Raw genomic sequence first — 19,948 nt, 5'->3', positions numbered from 1 at the left:
ACAGAGGTTGACTCTGACAAATCCCTCCTGGCCTGCAGTGTCCCCCGATGGTCACTCCCAGATACTCGCTTGCTGAAGCTCTATATAGTACTGAGATGTCACTCAGTTGTCACAAGTTCTCAACCAGTCATCTATTGTTTACAGTTATTTACTCAACATTTACTGAGCGCTCACTATGTACCAGGTGCTCTGCGAGGTTCCAGGATATAACCGCGGAAAAGGAGGTCAAACGAATGCGGAAGACACATGCTCTATCACAGAATTACAGTGAGGTGTGGTAGAGGCTATGAAATCATCAAGGGAAAACGTTCCTTTTGTCATTTATTCAATCACTCACTTATTCCCTCTGGACAGTTTACTGAGCCCCTAAGACTTGCTAGGCAACAGCCCGTCCTAACAGGTTGGACTGGGTCAAGGACAGACAGGGAGGCAGCCCGCCAGGTCTGCCACGCCCCTTCCCGCCCCGCCCCTTCCCATCTGGGCATCCATCTTGCACCACAGGGGCCCTCCTGTGTAAGGGTTAGGATATCTTCGCCTGGTTTGTAAGTTTGTAACCACCTGGTCCTGGAACCTCTTCTGACCAGGATATGGCTTCTGGAAACCCTAGGAGCAAAAGCTTGAGTCTATTTGAGGAGGGACTTCTGGTATCTCAAGGCCCAGAGAGTGGTATAGAAAGTGAGGAAATGGGCTTCTCTTGGGTCCCTTTGGCTCTATTCATTTCTTCCCCTGTGGGTGGGGGCAAGGGTAGAGGAGGACCAGAGGGGCGCAGTGGATGGTCCTCAGACCAGCAGCCTTGGCATTACGTGGGAGCTTGCTGGAAACGCAGAATCTCTGGCCCCTTCCTAGACCTTGGGAATCAAAACTTGTATTTTCACAAGGTCCCCAGGTGATTTCTATGCACCTGATGGTTTGAGAAACACTGCTGTAAGGGCACTATGTCTAATCCCCTCTTCATAAATGAAGACTTTGAGGCCAGCTAATGCATGGGGCAGGTGGAAGGGCAGGGGGCTGGGTGGGGGGGTGGGAGCGCTGGGCTGCTGGAGGCTGGGAGTACGCTTCTGGGCACCTTGCTGTTCTCCAGCGGTGAATATGTGCCAAAGCGAATTTGAGGGAAAATACCTTTCCAGTAACTCAGATTCACAGGGTCCTGGAATAAGAGATTTATAGTGAGTGATTCAAGGAAGAAAATTCCATTAAGTCTTGGACAAAGTTATTAAAGGAAGATTAGTGATAAGAAATCACTCCAGAAAGGAACTTGGGGGGGGGGGGTTGAGGAAGTTGTTGTTTTTTATTTTATTTCCAGATCAGTGCAAATGATCTGGAGGGGACTTCCAAAGCCAAAGTGAATTGTCCTTATTATTTATTTATTTATTTATTCATTCATTCATTCATTCATTTATTTTCATTTCTACATTCCTTTGCCTTTTCTCCTCCTTTTCTTACTACATTTCGATTCTAGTCCTTTCTGATGCATTCATTTTGCCTTCTTTTTCTTTACTTCTCTGCTTTTACTTTTCTCAAATCTTTCACTCTGCTCCAAAGACCATAAAACAAGGAGAAGGAACCAAGACAAAGTTTAAAAATATGGTCCCGTGGCAGTTTCATGATGTGATCCATTCTTATCAATTAAAAATTAAAAGAAAAACTTGTGTGTGTAGTTTTTCTTCATACATAAAAATAGAAAAAAATTGCGTTTTGATTGTACAAGTACCCTTTGCACAGCAACAATGATTAACATATTACTAATTATGTTCCAGTTGCTTCCATTCCATCTTCCACTTTCCATTTCTCCTGTACCCTCTTTTTTCTCCTTCCTCTCTTCCCCCTCCCTCCCTTCCTGCCTTTCTTCCTTCCTTCCTTCTTTCCTCCCTCTCTCCCCCCCTTTCTCACTCTCTTTCTCTCCCCCCCTCCTTCACTCTTTCTTTCTCTTTTGCTGGTGTTTATTAAAGCAAATCCCAGACATCATATCATTTAACTCATTTCCTATAGAATTTCCTGGAGGCAGGGCCACAAGAGAATGTAGACTGAGGAAATGATCCCTTATGACTGTGTTATTCACCAAAATATGGAATTTGTGTTACTGAGATAAGGAAAAATATAGAATTTCCAAAACCTCCACATAATACTCCAGATGGTATAGATTTTATTTTCCACCTCCATGTCTTCCCCTAGAGTCTTTGCGGGGGGTCTCTGAGAGCTTTTTAATCTTCCTTTACTATTAAAGTAATAACAAAATAACAGAGAAATTTGGATGTTTATAAACGTAAAAAGAAATACACATTCCTATTCACAAAGAACATTCAAAGGACATCACTTTTGCCATTAGAATTTGTCAGTGTAGGTTCAAGGAGCTCTCCTCTTACAAAGAACCAAACACCGCCCCCCACCAACCCTGTGGGCATGCCCCCTGAGCTGATTGTTGTAATGGTTTAAAGGCACCTGGATCTAGATAAGAAAGCAGGGTACACAATTGCTCTAATGTCTACACACATCGGATCTACGGAGTATCAAGTAATTCGAAGGTTTGGTTCTTTTCCACTGGTAAGATCCAACTAGATTCGAGTAAAATACCCTCTAAGTCAAATAGACAGGGGCTTTGATGGAGGAATTAATTATAGTTGGTGTCTTAAAGAAAAGAATCCCACTGTGGCATGGAGAATGTAATTAATGGGAGGTAAGCGCCAACAAATCACTCCTTAAAATATTAATGCTATCAAAGAACAGCTGGATAATGAGAGAAACTTGACCCTTGGGGGACTAGCAAATGTTGCTGGTGCAGAACTTTTTGCAGTTGTGATGTAATGGAATTCCTTTAAATTTAACAAAAATAATATAAAGAGGTGTGGTACTGGGAAAGTTATCAGCAGTAAACATGGCTTTGTAGTTTTATCATCTTATTATAATCACTAGAGCTCACTTTTGCTGTGGTTGGAAATGACCTTTTCCCTTAATTGCTCAGGATATATTCAATCCAAACAACACTCCTAAAAAACAACTTAAAAAAAAAAAACTTTAATTCTGGCAAGAACATTTTTTTTTTGCAAATAAAAACATAGAACCCAAGAAATTTTTTGCAAAAACAATTTTTCTGTATGCTTAAGTTAAGAAAAACTGTACCATTATTTGTTTGTAGATAAAAGCCAGAACATACTTTGGTTTTACTTAATAGCTTATTATTGTCCCTAGCAATATCTATTTCTAAGAGAACAAGAACGCTAAATATTTAGACAAGAAAGCTAAATATTACTTACCATTTGAAATGTTGAGCATTATTTTTACGTTTTTATAACTAAATGCTAATCCCAATATTTAAAAGAAGAAGTCAGAAGTAATTCTTTACTTGGAATATACTTTGTCTCAGATTTAAAAAGAGAAACCGTTTTATTCAGAGTTTTAAAAACAAAACAAAACAAAACAAAACTCTGAACCGACTGGGGACCATGGGGAAGCTGCGGGCGTGGTAAATGCTTTTGATCGCACACTTTTTATTGCTGGTGCACAGCAAACTTTTGGCTCTTTTGTTTCACTCAACTTGCCAACATCTAAATCAGTGACACGGGCATTCAGAGTGTTTGACAAATAGGTTGAGATACGGGGAACATATTCACACACACACACCAGTAAACGATGAGAGGAAGTTCAGGATGCAGTAAAAATAAATGCCCGAGTTTAGCCTGGGTTTCACATAACACCAGTTTCAGAAGGCACTTACGCCGATGAAGGAGCAGTGCCCCTGAAAATAGCACACAGGGGACACATCATTTAAATAAATGTGTTTCTTTGCCCGAACAGAAGTTCAGATCGGCTCAATTATCATTAATTTTGTTCTTTTATTTCCTTTGTGGGCGTGAACGAAGTCGTGCTCTTTGAGGGTTTTCGAGCTGCCCCCGGCTGGTGGAGGTGACCGGCGATTCCTCACCCGGCAGCCCGAAGGTTGGGGGGCGGGGGGGGGGTGGGGCGGAGCGCCTGTGTGTGTCTGTCAGCGAAAACGTGCCGTTCCTCCTAGAAGTGGAAACTTTCAGGTGGAAAACTACGTGCAAATGTTGCCGGCCCCTTAAAATCATAGTTCTGAACCTTTAGAACAGGTGTCCCAGGATCGATTCCGAAATGGTGCAACAGGCGACACAAGATTCGACAGACCTCGGTCGTCGCGCCCGCTTTTTATTACATCCAGGCAAAGCACTGGCGCCTCTCTCCCCCCACCCCCGCGCGCCCTAGCGCGTGGATGGCCGCAGAAATTCGGCAGTCCTCGCCCTCGCTCTGCCGGCATCCCTGGGCGGTGCGGGGGTCACGGTGTGTAGGGGGGGAGGGCCTGCTCCCCGCAGGTCTAGAGTTCAGGGAGAGCGAGCGTGGTTGGTGGGGGGTGGGGGTGGAAGGGGTGTCCCGGGATGGCGAAGGGGGGCGCGCGAACCCGAGAGCCTCGGGGACCCGCAGCTCGCACCGCGCCCGCGGTGATTAGCTCCAGCGGGCGCGACCCAGGAGGGCGGACTCTTTCTTAACCCTCGCTGTCTCCCCCTCCCTCTTCCTTTTTAAAGGACGCCTTGCAGGCAGAGCTGTCAGCAGCCCGGAGGCCGTTTGTACTTGGCCGCGGCCAGGCCGACTCCTGTTCCCGCGACAGACAGGGGCGGGGGTGGAGGGGCCGCGGGACCCGGGCGCCCGCACGCGGGGATCTCAAATTCTTCCTCCTTCGGGCTCCACACGGGACCCGGCGACGGCCACGAGGCGGGGCGCTGGACGGCGCGGGGGTCGCCAGCCCGGGACGCGATGGCTCCCTTGAGGAGTGGGGTGGGAGGCGGCCGAGGGTTCGGCGCGCCCTTCGCGCCCGCCGCAGTATGAGACCCGCAAAGGGCGGCAGTAGCAGCCCCAGCAGCAGCCTCCGCCGGCGCCTCCCGCGGGCCCCAGCCCTCTCGCCCCCGCGCACCATGCAGACCCCCGGCCTGCCGAGCCCGCGGCGCAGCCCCTGCCGCCTTCCCGGCCCGCGCTAGCCCGCGCCAAGGGGGGGCCTCGGCCGCCGGGGGGCCAGCCGCCCGAGCCGCGCCCGGGGAGAGGCGGCACCGCTGCCGCCCAGCCCTTCGCTCTCCCGCTGCGTCCCCTCCCGGCCGCCCCGGGCGCCCAGCGGCGATGGGGGCGCTGCTGGCGCTCTGGCTCCTCCTGGGCTGGCTGCGCTGGAGCCCGGCGGGTGCTCAGCAGTCCGGAGAATACTGCCACGGCTGGGTGGACGTGCAGGGCAACTACCACGAGGGCTTCCAGTGCCCGGAGGACTTCGACACGCTGGACGCCACCATCTGCTGCGGCTCCTGCGCCCTGCGCTACTGCTGCGCCGCGGCTGACGCCAGGCTGGAGCAGGGAAGCTGCACCAACGACCGGGGCGAGCTGGAGCACCCCGGCATCACCGCGCGTAAGTGCCGGCCCTTGGCCCCCGCCGGCGCCCGCGGCCAGCGCGTGTCGGCCCGCGTGCGCTCCAGGCGGTCCCGGCTCCGCGCACAGCGGTGCGGCCAGGTGGGGGCATCGAGGCGGAGCGGGTGGTCGCGTTTCGGGTCGGCACCCTAATTCCTTTGCAGTCCCGATTCCCTCCGCACGCGGTCTCCGCGGGTCGGCCCCAGGAAAGTTTGCAGGGGACAGCGAGGACCGCAGGGCTTGCACCCGGAGGCCCTGGGCGAGACAGCTGGAGCTCCCGGGAGCGCGGGAGGTGAGGGGAAGAGCTACGGGGACAACGCCAGGTCGGGATGCGGTTTTTCCAGGGCGGTGGGAGCACCCCATGGCGAACCCCGGTCACTCCAGGAGTTTCGGGATTGTCGACGGCCAGAGACCGCAACTCCTGGGGAGCGCATCCGCAGCCCCGCGGGGCAAAGGAACCTGATTCGCGTTCACCTCCTCCCCCCGTTTTTTGGTGGATCTTTGGTAGCGTTCCTAAGCCTCTGCCTCGTTCTCCCTACTTCCTTTCATTTCTCTGCATCGAATTACCCTCTCTGGCCCACCCCCTATTGTCACGCCTTTCAGAAATGCCCAGGTCCTCGAGGTGGCGATTTAGAAACTAGGGTCGCAGGGGCTGCCCGCCCCCTATTCTCAGGTCGGAAAACACGGGTCAAATTTCCGCTCACTTCAGAGCGGAGTAAATCATGACCCCAGAGGAGGAACTTTACACCTTAAAAAAGAGAGAGAGAGAGAGAGAGAGAGAGAGAGAAAAGGAAAGAGAAAAGAAAAAAGGAAAAGAAAAGAAAAGAAAAGAAAAGAAAAGAAAAGAAAAGAAAAGAAAAAGAAAAGAAAAGAAAAAAAGCTTTCCACCTGAATGGGAACGTCAGGGAAACCCGTTAGAGCTTGAGGCGATGGTTTTTTTGGCCAGGAAACCGGGGGGAACAGGCGGAGCTAAGAGCGGGTGACACCCCAGAACTCCACAGCGGAGGTCTAGACCGGGCAAGAGAAGGTCCCCGGGAAAGAGAATTAATGGTGCCCAGAGACCCCCTCCGCCCCAGCGCCACCCGCCGAGAGAGTAATAACCCAGAGGAAAGGGGAGCTTGCTCTGCCTTAGAACTCCATTCTGTTCTCAGGGAATTTGAGCTTCAAAACTCCCAATCTGGTGGGTTGGAGAAGTGGTTTCTGGAGAAAACATGCTCCGGGAAGGCAGGGAACGCGAAGCGGTCCTGGCTGTTAAAAAAAAAACGATACAAAAAACAAACAAACAAACAAACAAACAAACAAAAAAAAACGATACAGACTTCCCCTTGGCTTACTCCATTCATCCTCGGGGACCCAGTTGCTCTGTGGAGTGTGTCAACGCACAGTCTGCAGTGGGGATACCTTCCTGAGCCTCCCGGAATCCTCTTTGTTGGGGGGGGGCAGCAGGAGAGGGGGCCATCTCTGCACTCACTGAGGTGGGATCCACCGAACTCAGGGACCTTGGCTTGTGGCTCTGCCCCTTGCCAGCTGTGTAACTTGGGTAAGTTACTTAACTGTTCTGGGCCTCCTCTCAACTCTCACATGGGCATATTATCAGAGGAGTTGGATTGGAGATTGAGTGTCTAAATGCTTAGCACCGTGCTGCTGGCCAGCTAAGTGGTTAGTCAGTGGATTTCCCCTGGCCTACTAAACATGGCGGAGGGGATGGGCAACGGAAGAGCTTAGGCCTAAGAACCCACAGAACCTCCGGGTTGATGGTCACCTGTCAGTCAGTTCTTGTGTGTCTTTGGGAGGGTCAAAAACAAGTACGTTTCCACATCTGGAAAACAGAGCTTACCATGTCCTCCTTACAAGAGTCTCCATGGACTTGATTCAGATAATTCATAAGACAGAGTCAGGCACACAGCAAGGCCTTTGTCAATGCAGGTTTTCTTTCTTTTGCCTCAGCCCTGGAGGTTGCATCCAGAGGTGGCTCTATCAGACAGGGGAGACACTGGGAGTGTCCCCAGGGAGCTGGGGGGCGGGCTCAGGGGTGGGAAATTTGATGTCTGCCTTGCACAGAGAGAAGGAAATGCGTCTGCTCTGAGGGGTGCTCTCCCAGAAAGCCACCAACACTAAAAACTGTCTCATGATCTAAGGTTCAGCCTGACCTTCCCAGAGTTTGGGGGGGGCATGAGGGGCAGAGGTGTGGCAGCTGGAGTGGGCATCCCAAATCCTTTCTGAGAAGAAGTATCCAGAGATGATACAATTCCCCATGCAGTCACAGACACAGTTAATGGGAGCCGACTACGCATTTCTTTACACCATTCTTTCCTTAGTCTCATAATGGTGGTCTCACTTACAGGCTCAGTTCTCTTTGCTTAGATTGGAGATTCTTGGAAGGGAGAAGAATTTGCAGCCTCAGAGATGGGTCAGCGCCCTAAGAGCCCCACCGTGATAAAACTACCAAAAACCTGGATTAAAACCCAGAGTCATGGTAACCAAACAACTCACCCTTCCCCTCCCTCCAGCGCTCGAACGGGAGGGTAGATTCTGTTCCTTCTGATTTCCAGATGTGCAGTGTAACGGCTAATTGCTAACAGAGGCTCCAGTATCAGCTTGCTTCCTCCCTGCTAGGAGCAAGAACATTCTGCCATCTCACTTCCCACTTCAGAGATTACCAGTCACAAACTCGAGAGCCTGGGCTGACAAGGGCGGCCACACCGAGCCGCTTACCTCCCACCCGTGAGCTGCCTGGAGTCTGGGAGACTCTTGTCCAAACACCTGTGTCTGTCTGCTTTTACCTTTTAGAGCCCGTCTACGTTCCCTTCCTCATCGTTGGCTCCATCTTCATCGCCTTCATCATCCTGGGCTCTCTGGTGGCTGTTTATTGCTGCACCTGCTTGAGACCCAAGGAGCCCTCGCAGCAGCCAATCCGCTTCTCACTCCGCAGCTACCAGACAGAGACCCTGCCCATGATCTTGACCTCCACAAGCCTCAGGGCACCTTCCAGGCAGTCCAGCACGGCCACCAGCTCTAGCTCCACAGGGGGCTCTATCCGCAGATTCTCCTTTGCCAGAGCAGAGCCAGGCTGCCTGGTGCCGTCACCGCCCCCACCTTACACCACAGGCCACCCAATCCACCTGACGCAGCCATCTGGTTTTCTGGTGTCACCCCAATACTTCACCTACCCCCTCCAGCAGGAGCCCCCGCTGCCCGGGAAGAGCTGTCCGGACTTCAGTTCCAGCTGACAAGCCACAGAGATAAATCCAGCCAGTAGGACAACCGGGAAGACAGGTGGAGGGTTGTTGCCATGGCCACAAGGACTTCTGGGGGAATTTCCCTTGAACCCAGCAATGTCCCGGAGGAATGTGCTAGGAAAATACAGCACCTTTCTAGTCCTACGTTTCCCCAAACCCGTATCGCAGGATGGGTGTGTTACAGAATTGCTTTCTGGCTTGCAAATCATTGTGATTATTACGTTTCAGTTTGCGCTACTTTTATTCAAAATAGGGAGCTGCTCGACTTTAAAGTTGCAAATTGGCTGAAGATGTGTTACTGGACAGCTCAGCTATACTGTTTAGAAAAGGCCTATGTGTTCTTTTTTTCAACCTAAGTTGTTTAGTGAGTCATAATATACATCTGTACATCAACAAGCGAAGAAAAACACCCGATGGTAATTATTGAAAGTTCTTTTAAAAAAAAATTAACAAATCAGCAACCTGAGCGGACAGCTGAACAACCTATTTCTGATTCCGGGAGCAATCTAACCATGAATAACATTAGCATTGTAAGAAAACTTACTTTTTAAATTAATAACTAAATTTTGTTTAAAATATAAGCTTTTTTTTTTTTTTTTTGTTTCGGAATACAAGATTTCCATAATCGCACAAGGAGTTTAAAGTTTTAAATATTTACCAGGAAATCCATTGAAACACAGATCTTATGTAAAAGCATTTCCCCCACCCACCTGAGGGAATATTTATTGCAGACTTTTTGTTCAGCAACATTTAGTGTTTAAATGAAAGTTGGACGGTTGAGTCTTAAAACCTTTATTTGTAAAATGAGTTATGTACAAATGTAAAGATTTGTAACTTAATGTATTTACCACATTGACGGTACTAATTATTTAGTAGTCACACTGAAATTTTTTATGTTAATAACTGTGGAGTTCAGAGCCCAGCTGTTGGTCACAATCACCTAATGTTGCATATCTTAAGTGCCGCTGAATTCCATGTCTGATGATGACCTGTTTGGGCATATATCCTGCTGGGTTAGACTAAATAAAATACTTTATGTTTTTGTGAAACCCATTTGAAATTTTAGATCAAAGCGCTTCGTTTTATCTTCTTAATGATACTCTCTGCTATTCAATAAAAGGAAATGTATTTACTTAGCACTTCATATTTTGAAATTAAAAAAAAAATCCTATACTGGTTTTGGGGTTACAGAAGCTCTTTTCTGTATCAAGGTTTGTGAAAAGCAGGGAGGGAAGGGAAATTTTATAGATTTAAAAATTGGAACATTTCTACTAAGAGTCTGGATTTTTGGCTTCTTGGGACATTCAGAAGATGGGGCACGGAGGGTCCTGGACTGCCCCGGGGTTAGGCTGGCCCTTTTTAGACCAGGAACTTGCCATTCACCAGCCTCCTGCTTGGTCTCCCCAACCTGCCCCAGTTGCCTCAATTTTGTAACATACCTGGCCCCTGTGGGTGTTGTTTGGAAACCCAGGTTTAAAGTAATTTGTGCTACCACATGTCACCCTCAAAAGCTCTTTTCATTTTCATTTTTTTTAAAATACAACCTACATTTATTTATTTATTTTGTATTTTAAGTAAGCTCCGAAGCCCAATGTGGGACTTGAAATCAGGACCCTGAGATTAAGAGTCACATGCTCTACCAACTGAGCCAGCAGGCGTCCCTCAATAGTCTTTTTAAAATAAGGCTGCTTAGAGGTAGAATTCTGATCGAAGAGACTGGCCATGTGTCCTTGCCACTTTGCATTCTAGCTGAGGAGCAAGTTCGAAGATAACCGTGCCTTTGCCCAGTCTGATGGCAGAGGAGCTCTGACTTCAAGTCCCGTTTTCTCCCATGACTAAAACAGTGACTTCAGATAGCCCACACTCACCAAGATAATTAAAGGATGAAACCAAGAAAGGGAGGGAGAGAGGAGAGAAGGGCAAGAGGAAAGCTTCACAGGAGAAGGATACACATTTGTGAGCTTGCTCGAAGCACACTCCCATGTCATTAGACTGGTTTTATTCGTGTTTGTTATATACTGCTCCTTTGATATTTTTAAGGTTAATCTCTCCTGGACTCTTATGAGCCAAATACTATTCTAAATACATATTTTTAAAGATTTATTTATTTGTTTTAGAGAGTGAGAGAACATGGTGGGGAGGGACAGAGGGAGAGGGAGAGTCTTAAGCAGACTCTGTGGGGTGAGTGCAGAGCTCGATCTCAAGACCCTGAGATCATGACCTGAGCTGAAAACAAGAATTGGATGCTTAACTGACTGCGTCACCCAGGTGTCCAAAACTACTGAAAATATTTACATGCACTGACTCATTTTCTCTTCCAAACACCTGCAAACAGGGAGGTATTTCAATTCCTATCTTACGGACCTGGAGGAATGAAGTAACTTGCCCAAGGCCCCATAGCTTGTCAGTATTGGAGCTGTGTGCAAAACTAGATGCCAACAGCGAGGGGACACCTGCCTTGAGGTTTTGACCTTTCTGTGCATGAAATCCAGTGTGGAGTAAAGCACGAAGCCCAGTTCCTCTCTCTACAGCAGTGAATGTCAACTCTGTTGGGCCCAATGAGGTCTCCTTAGAACAAATACTTTGTGCCATCCCTTTAGTCTTAAATGAAATTTATAGGTAATATTACCTCCTACAGATATGATTAAAAAAATCAATGCAATGGCTTAATGGTAAATAGGAAGGAGAAAGAAAAGGAAACTAATTTATTTCAAAATGTCACAGCTCCAATAGGCCTAATAAAGGTCTCAGATTTGAACCTCTAAGCAGAATCACCGAGATGTGACAGTTCCAAATCCAGACTGATGTAGGTTAGACTGGCAACCCAACCATCCTAATTGCATGGCGGCCATTAATGTGATTTTTCCCCCAGACAAAGCAAGGTCTGATCTCCTTTTGATTTTCACAGTAGTTATAAATCTGGAGGATTCAGTGTATATTAAAGCATTGCAAAAGATACTTTATAGGTAAAATGGGATTAGGTGTTTTCCACCTAAAGGAAAGGTGGGAAATTTCAAAGTCATGGTGATGGCCATCAAGTCTTTGTTGGGTGGACCATCCTATGCATTGTCGGATTCCTTTTAAAACTGAGTCCCAACCACTGAATGAATACCCACGGCACATCAGCCCCCTCCCCCGGCCACTGTGGTGCCATAGATGGGCGCACACCATTTCACAGTGTCCTCTAGAGGGCAGAGCTGCCTCCACTGAAAACCATCTAGTTGGTCAGATTCTCTAGTGGCTGTACTTTTATTTGCCATCCCTTTGGGAAGCGGTTCCATTAGGCAAAATAATGCTAAGGAATTCAGAAAGTTCACATCTGCAACCCCCCCTTCCTTAGCCAGGTGCTCCAAGCAATCGAGTTAACGGGCAATAAGTTGTTCAAAATTAGGGAGATGTTGTGTCCTCCTTGTAACAGGGCACTCAGTGACACGGAATCAAATCGTAGCCCCACCTACTTGACGTAGAGCGCATGTCTTTGGACTTCTCTCTGAAGATATGTAGTTCGTAATACTTACAAACCCGGGGTAATTAGGTCATCCTGCTGATTGCCAGAAATTGTCCTCGGCAAGCATTTACTAAACACCACCTAAGGGGGCAACGTGCTAGGGGTTGGGAGTATGAACAAAATGCACGTCTGTTTCAAAAAGCCTCTATGTCCATGGTCTCCGGCATGGCTGCCAGTCCCAGTGATGAGGGGTTGCAGATGCTCTGTGAGAGAAGTGCATTATCTTTCCTGCTTCCCAGGAGCTCAGTCCTATAGGGGAAAATGAACCCGCGGACCAACTCTTAGAATTCCTTCTGGTAAGTGCAATGACAGGGGACATAAGGACTGCCCTGTAACACATCACTCATCTGCAGGGGTGAAATTGGACCCGAGCCTCCGGATGAATGGGATGTGAGTGAGAAAGACAGGGTAGATGAGGAAGAGACCAGTGCTGGGAATGAGGGGAAGACTGTATTAAGCAAAATAAAGAACTGGTAGAATGGCCCAGATGCACCCACCAGCATAAATAAACAAGGAACAATCTGGAAACTAGACAAAGAATTCAAAAGAGTGAGGGTGGAGGGATGGGCAGGGCCCGTCTCCGAGATCTTGAAAACCATGGTGGTGGAAATACATCAAATGCAAGGAAGCACCTTGAAGGCTTCCATGAGGGAAAGCAACTTGATCACATCTCCATTTTAGAAAGTTTAGAGACCAAGGGTCATGTCAAATCACCTGAAATTTCCAAAGAGAGGCTTGCCGCAGCTTGCCAAGACACCAAAATATGGGCAGAAATTTGGCTGATGAATGCTTTATGACTTTTACAAAGATTTGAGTCCTAATATCCTAAAATCACAATTATTTTGAAGAACGGAAGTTCTACACTTTGAAAGGTACTTATGCAAATGACAGCTGCCATTTACTGAGGACCCTGCGTGGATTTATAAATTGTAACATTTAATCTCCACAAGCTTGAAGTAGGTTGTCATCCCGCCTGTTTTGCAGATGAAGAAGTCAAAGCAGAAAGGTTAAATACTGTGCCCAAGGCCAGACACTAATAGCAAGATTCGAACCCCCGCAGGCTGTTTTGGAAATTCTACATTCTTTATGACATATAACTTACTATACGCTCGCTCCCCCCTGCACTCCTCCCCCCGAATGTAATTTCTAGAATTTCTAGAAGGCCTAATTTTCTCAGGAAAAAAACCAGCCAAGCTACTTTGCAGAGAATCTTCTGGGGAAAAAGTGATTAATATTGTACATATCCTATGGATAGAGGGGATTGTAACAGTCAGGAGAGTTTGTGCTACAGTATGAAATGCAGAGTAATATAAAGTCTGAATAGAAATATTAGATGACGAATGTTTTCCCCTTTGCACATGAGAAACTCAGGAACGCAAGTGACCTAGCAGGATTTCGGAGTCATAGCCTCTGGTTTAGTTTTCTGGCTCTGTCACTTATGGTAAGCTGAGTGACTCTGGGCCACTTTCTTACCTTCACTGTGTCTCAGTTTCCTTATTTGTAAAATGGAGATATTAATGGCCCCTTATTGCTTAGGGTTGTCTTGAGAAATAAGTTAGAGTCACTGTCTCCAATCACTCAGATTCTCGTGGAGAGGGAGCTGTGTCATAAGTTAATGATAAATAATAGAAAGCAGATGATCTACCTTAGAACAGAAACAAAAGGCTAAGTACCAGGGGAGGGCAGATGTAACTGTTGATATTGGAGTGTGGGGAACAGAGAAAATGGCCCATGGTTTGATGGAATGAGTCCATGAAAATCCATGGCCCCCTTTGATACCCGGCCAACTTCTCCTTGTTGCCAGGAGTAGAGAGCTCTCCCACCCCAAGGGGTATTCATGACCTATACATTTATTATCTGCTTTAGAAAAACGTATTTAGGGGAGCCTGGGTGGCTCAGTGGGTTAAACCTCTGCCTTTGGCTCAGGTCATGATCCCAGGGTCCTGGGATTGAGCCCCTCATCAGGCTCTCTGCTCAGCAGCGAGCCTGCTTCCTCCTCTCTCTCTGCCTGCCTCTCTGCCTACTTATGATCTCTGTCTGTCAAATAAATAAATAAAATCTTAAAAAAAAACAAAACATATTTAATAACTTTGCCTTAGAATGATTATTCATTTTAAGCCAACACTTTTAATTGTCCAAATGGGTAGATTGTTCCCTTTTATTTTCTCCACCTATTTACTTATTCCTGTTATTATTATTAGTTACATTATGTAGTGGAGAATTTGCCGGGTTGACTTAAATCCATAAGTAATTTTCTAAAATGAGATAAACGAAAAGGTTCCTGAAAGTATATACAATCACAATTAGGAATTTGATTCATTTCATTGGGTTGGGATCAATTGACCTCTGCATAACCTAAAAAACTTCTTTAGTGTATGTTCAGGGAAAACAAGAATTTAAAGATGTATTAAACTATTAAGGGAACAAACTGTTGACACATTTCAACATGTATATGGCTATTGCAAAGTTGCAATTAAACATTAGTTACCATTGCAATGAGGCTGACAGAAGATTCTTATTTGAAATGCTAGATACATGCTTCTCATTTGAAATAAAAACAATGGGAAAACGTAATCCAATAATTTTTACTAGCCCATTAGTGAAATTATCCAGATTAGGAAGATCTTTCCTCATTAAAATGCATGGCTCTGTGTTGCCAAAATAGAAGCTGAGGTTAGAGACGCAATAGGCATAAAAAACCAAATGTGCAATGGGGTTGACATACTGAATTTGTGAGAATGCATTTCAAGTGTGCTGCTCCCTTTAGCATTTCGGTAAGATTAGAAACATCTGAAGCCCGGGCGTCAGTAATAAGGGGGAGTTGAGATGAATGTGCAAGTCCTTGGATGTAATCCCCCAGGTAACTCTTCTGTACACCTGGTTCACTGTGGTTTTGCTTAGGAGACCTACACCCAATCAGTGTCCCTGGAAAAGACTGTGGAAAAGGATATGGGGCCCCAGACAGCGAGGCACACGCTGCCGCTCGCTTGCAAGGAAAGCCAGCCGCTTCTCAAACTGCTCGCCCAGTGCCGCCTCACTCTCAACTAATCCCATTCTAGCAGCTTCAGTTGCTTCTCTTTTGCCAAACAATGCTTAGTTTTGACAAGGCCATTAGCCTCATTTCCAGTGTTTCTCGCGCTTTTGGCTCACACGACAATTTTAATCTTTTTTTTTATGGTTGCTTCCTTCAAATGTTACTGGCTACACTTGTCCACTTTCTCAAGAACTTAAAATTTGGTGGGTTTGGAAAACTTAGGAAAACCATCCGATGGGAAAGGAGGGAGCCAGGAATTAGCTGTTGATTTTCTGGCTGATTTAAATATGTCATGAGGCTTTTCTGATTGAAGAATCAAAATACAGGAATTTTATTTAAAAAAAAAATGGGGGGGGGGCAAATTAGTTAACCATGCTTGTCACCAAACTAGACTCCAGGAAGGGCTATGTTCTACATCACGGGGGAGGTCAGTAAAATGTTAAAATGCTATGAAGTGGATACAGCTTCTTAGACTATAATTATAGTGGCTTTGAAGGTTTCATAAAGCAGCCTAGTTTCTAAAACCAGCAATTAAAACTGCAACAATTTCTTTATGTAATGGTACAGTTTATTTCATTTTTAACGAGAGGACAAAATGTTTAAAATTTGCAGCTTAAAACATGCACATTCACAAAAGGCCAATGACACATAACACTGCAGAGAACTGAATATTACTCAACTTTAATAACTACTTATAAAACAGTGCATTGAACATCGCGATCAACAAACCTGAGAAAACTATAATCACAGATTCAACACTGGCCACTCATGCAGCGTCACAATTTCGACAGCAGTTTCAGCAGGAATGGAGTTTCATGGAGCTGAAAATACTATTTTATCTTTAACGCAAACTTCAATTTTTTCCATAGTTGCTGCCTTCTGAGGCTGCCTTTTTTTTTGAACTTAATAAACTTGAAAATGTGAAAAATGAAGCTTGAAGTAGCTAAACAAACGACAGACGTATTTACTGCATTTATGGCTTCTAGTCTAGAACCATGAAACACAAAAATATTTATTTTTAAATATTCTGCTCACGTTTTTGCAAGAGCAGATTTACGTATGGAAAGTTGCTCTTCATTCAAAGTAAGCATGTATGAAATCTAGCTCTTTTTCCTACTTACAGGAGATTTATTTGCTGAGAAGTTTTGTGAGCTTTATTAAGAAAAGTTCTTAGAGGCAAGCTAAACAAAAGTTGCAATTAAATGTGTTCAAATTTGTTTGTAAAATAATTTACTTATTTAAAAAAAAGTGATGCAGAGAGCCAATTAATTTTTTCATCGAATATTAAATTCCAGGTAGGCCATGATAGAATTTTATAAGGCAGAAATAAACATCAAGATTTACAGCAGTAGCCATGCACTGGCCTAGGCCACTTTAAATATTAATTCATGCAAACCATAAACCTATCAGAAACACAGCTGCTTTCATACAGAAAATAAATCAAGGCGAAAAATGGAAAACATTTATTTCCTTTCCTTCAAAGTTTAACTTACATTCCATTTTAACAGCCACTGAAGGTTAATTAAAATGCAGCAAAGTATAACAGAGACTCACAAGTGACTTCAGTTATTTTAATGCAAGAAAAATCAGATTATGATCTCTTAGAGAAGGGTTATAGAAATGTTCATCATTAAAAAGCATTTATTAGGCACCGAGCTGCATATTACATGAATTTACAAAAAGAATTCCACAGATCTGGTCCACGTGATGTGAATTGGGTGGGCGTTTTCTCGATAAATTTTATAAATGGTTATTTATAAGATTATATATAGACTTATTTGATAAAATAAGTTTTAGAACCAAGAAGTGTCATAGGGCAACTGCACAAAAATATACACTGATGATCATTTAGCATGGTAATAATTAGGACATTGCTACAAATAATTTAAAAACTACAAATATACAATCTATTACTTTTAGACTAGCATTCATTTCCTGAAAGAACGTTTCAAATGACAAGTTATCAGTGACGTACAGTGCACACAATGCAGAACAGATTATCATGTGAGGTTCATATTTGTTATTTAGAATGCTAAACTGCAAAATTAAAATGTAAAATGTGATAATCAGAATAAATGATGATTTCTGGAATTCGCTTTCCCCCTGAACATTAAGAGGAATTACTGACTCCGTTCAATGACTATATAATTCATGTAAATGAATAATATTATTGAATAAGAATACACATTCACCTGACTTGATTAGAAAAAGGTTTTCCATTAACTTTGCAACACTGTTGAATCAGGTTCATGTCAGACACCGAATGGGGTGTAGGAGGGCAGGCAGCACGTAGATCATTTTAAATTTGCTACATTCCTGAGAAACACCCTTCTCCTGCTAACAATTTCTGCCAAATAGCATCTTTCTGGGTGTGAGCCACCAGTATATTTTTATATGTATATAGAAAACATTTAGAAAGTTCATGCTCAATATCACTGTGTATGATTCAACATTAAAGAAGCAACTCCCAGCTTTTCAATGTTAAATGAATGAGGATTTTTCTGCTGTAAGTAGTATTTTCTGAATTGTAAACATTGTAAAGTGAGACGGTGTTAGCATTTGCCAAAGTCCCTATAAGGGACTTTTGAATTGAAGGGTATGTGTCCTTTATTTCAGAAAATACAAGTTAAAAGTCACTTCAGCTGTTTTAATCTTGGTAAAACTGTTACACTCCTCCCCCTCTTTGGAAGGTTAAAAATTCAGAGGGTTTTCTCTAACACTATAAACTCACTGCGACTGCAATGGTGTGTTTTAAGTTTTACCAAGGAGGTCACTCCCTGCTGCCCAGCACCCTCTCTCACACAAGAAGAAAGGAACTGACTTAATAATTCAAAAATAGGACTACGGGACAAGAAAGACTTCACTTAGCCATATTTCAGACCACGGTCTCATACATGAATTAACCATAGGTATTCTACTCACGTTGAAGAGCTCCATAGAAACAATCCATGTTTTAAGATAAAAATAAAACTTTTTTTTTTTTTTTTTAAACCAGAAGATTCTGTTCTATTATATTCATCATATTTTGGTATTAAAATTTGGGAGAAGGATGCCACTGATGAGGTGGAGGCCAAGGGAAGCATCTCTTGTCTGTAACCTCGATAAAGTGTTTCTCCAGAGGGATGGACCTCATTCTTGTGATTTGTGTGGTTTGACCCTGACTATCTACCACGGGGAGGCCCAGGAAAGCCGCTCTGAATATCCCTTCAGTAGACAAAAATCTGTGACTTCCGAGTTTTGAAGACGGTCTTAGACCCTTACACCTGTGGTCTTTCTAGGTGTTTTGATTCGCAATTTTCTTAACCTGAACCCCAGATGGAAACAGTCTAGGAAGTGAACTGTGTCAACTCCTTGCCCCCTTTAGAATTATGTATGTTATAACCTCTCTCCTTTCTAGAAAATGGGGGAGGCACACTTGTAACTAAATAACTAAAAATACAGAGAAGGAAATGACATATCACCTAATTTTAAATCTAGATGAAGAAAAACGGTAAAAAAATGTGAAAATTTTCAACTTTAAGCAGTGACTTGGAAAATCACCTCTCCTTGCAATTCTAGTTGACTTTTTTTTTTTTTTTTTAAAGAGGAAGTTCTACCTATTTTGCTGGTAACTCCACGTAAAGGCAAACAGGCTTCTGAATAAAAGGCAAAAGTTTGCTTCAGTCACTGAAGTGTATCTGAAAACTAGAATTCCTTTTTATTTTTTTTTAAACGAAAGCATCATTTTAAAAAGAGCATAGAAAACTGGTTGTGGTTTTTAAACAGCCCCTTCACCATTGATTGTTGGTAGCAAAACAGGCATTTTTCAGGAGATGACTTGGAAATGCTAAAAAAAGAATTAAACTGAACATACATTTAAAAACATAGTAACAAAATCTACTTGTGATGAAGAGTGTCTCTGATCATCAAGTTATAGGCTTGAGTAAAATAGCTGTTTTTAAAAGGGAGGAATACGTACTACTTATTTGTCCCAATTAGCAGTGTGTGACTAATTTGGGGGAGCTCTTGACAAGCAAGCTGTGAAGTAATTCTCAGGTTTAAGTACAGGGGCGGTTACCAGAACACGGGGTGTGCTATGTACAGCAGTGGGCATCTCTAGCAGGAACTGGTAGAAAGAACCCAAACACAGGACAAAAGCTGAGCCTATGTACATTACAAAAGCCCATGCATTTATCCGACAGTGGTATTCCAAACATCTCCACGGAAGCACTGGGGAGCTCACATAAATATCTAAGCATAGTTTTCTTGAGAGAGAAAACATTAAGATAAAATGACAGCACTCAATCTTCAGCAGAAGCCAGATTTTTAGAAAAATCTAAATGATGAGGACCCCTCATCAGAAATGACAAAGACATACATACGGTTTAAAAATCAGTATCATAATGACAGAGTCACATAGCCACGTGTGCCTTCCAACGTGAACAAGTAAACAAGACAAACAACAAAGAAGCATTTGTAAGGCCAAAGGTGCAACACCACGGGTTTTAGTAGCAAATGCCTTGAAATACTCATTTTTGCAAATCACTCTTATATTTGAAAAGTCAAGCATGCAGATCTTACAGCAGAACTGGAGGTAAACTTTCTCTTAAATTTCTGGGCAAATGGCTACTGAATGAGAAATACACTTACTGAACGTCTTTGGCAAACATTTCTCGAGACAATTTTTGACACAAACACTTGTTAATGTCTTGTTTAGAAATTTTGCTCAGGAAGGTGAGTCAGTTCCTTAGAGAAGAGTGCTGGTTTTTTTTTTTTTTTTTTTTTTTTTTT

General features: G+C 44.4%; 1 protein-coding gene across 1 annotated transcript; it reads left to right on the top strand.

Annotated features, from left to right (window-relative positions):
• The first annotated feature begins 4,716 nt into the window (after positions 1-4,716).
• On the top strand, positions 4,717-9,154 carry LOC111149094 (shisa family member 3). Its single transcript, XM_022506008.1, has 2 exons — positions 4,717-5,398; positions 8,188-9,154. The coding sequence occupies exons 1-2, from the start codon at positions 5,122-5,124 to the stop codon at positions 8,625-8,627; spliced, it is 717 nt and encodes a 238-aa protein (XP_022361716.1). The 5' UTR covers positions 4,717-5,121; the 3' UTR covers positions 8,628-9,154.
• Positions 9,155-19,948: the final 10,794 nt, after the last annotated feature.

This window comes from Enhydra lutris, unplaced genomic scaffold, assembly GCF_002288905.1.
Source record: "Enhydra lutris kenyoni isolate GAN:26980312 unplaced genomic scaffold, ASM228890v2 scaffoldscaffold21, whole genome shotgun sequence".
NCBI classification, from domain to species: domain Eukaryota; kingdom Metazoa; phylum Chordata; class Mammalia; order Carnivora; family Mustelidae; genus Enhydra; species Enhydra lutris.
This window is presented reverse-complemented; position numbering and strand designations above follow the sequence as displayed.

What these genes read in the sequence shown, in the direction of transcription:
- LOC111149094 (XM_022506008.1), top strand. Translation starts at nt 5,122, where the DNA reads ATGGGGGCGCTGCTGGCGCTCTGGCTCCTCCTGGGCTGGCTGCGCTGG. An exon ending in GCACCCCGGCATCACCGCGC is followed by an intron (nt 5,399 to 8,187) that starts GTAAGTGCCGGC and finishes TTTACCTTTTAG; the next exon opens with AGCCCGTCTACGTTCCCTTC.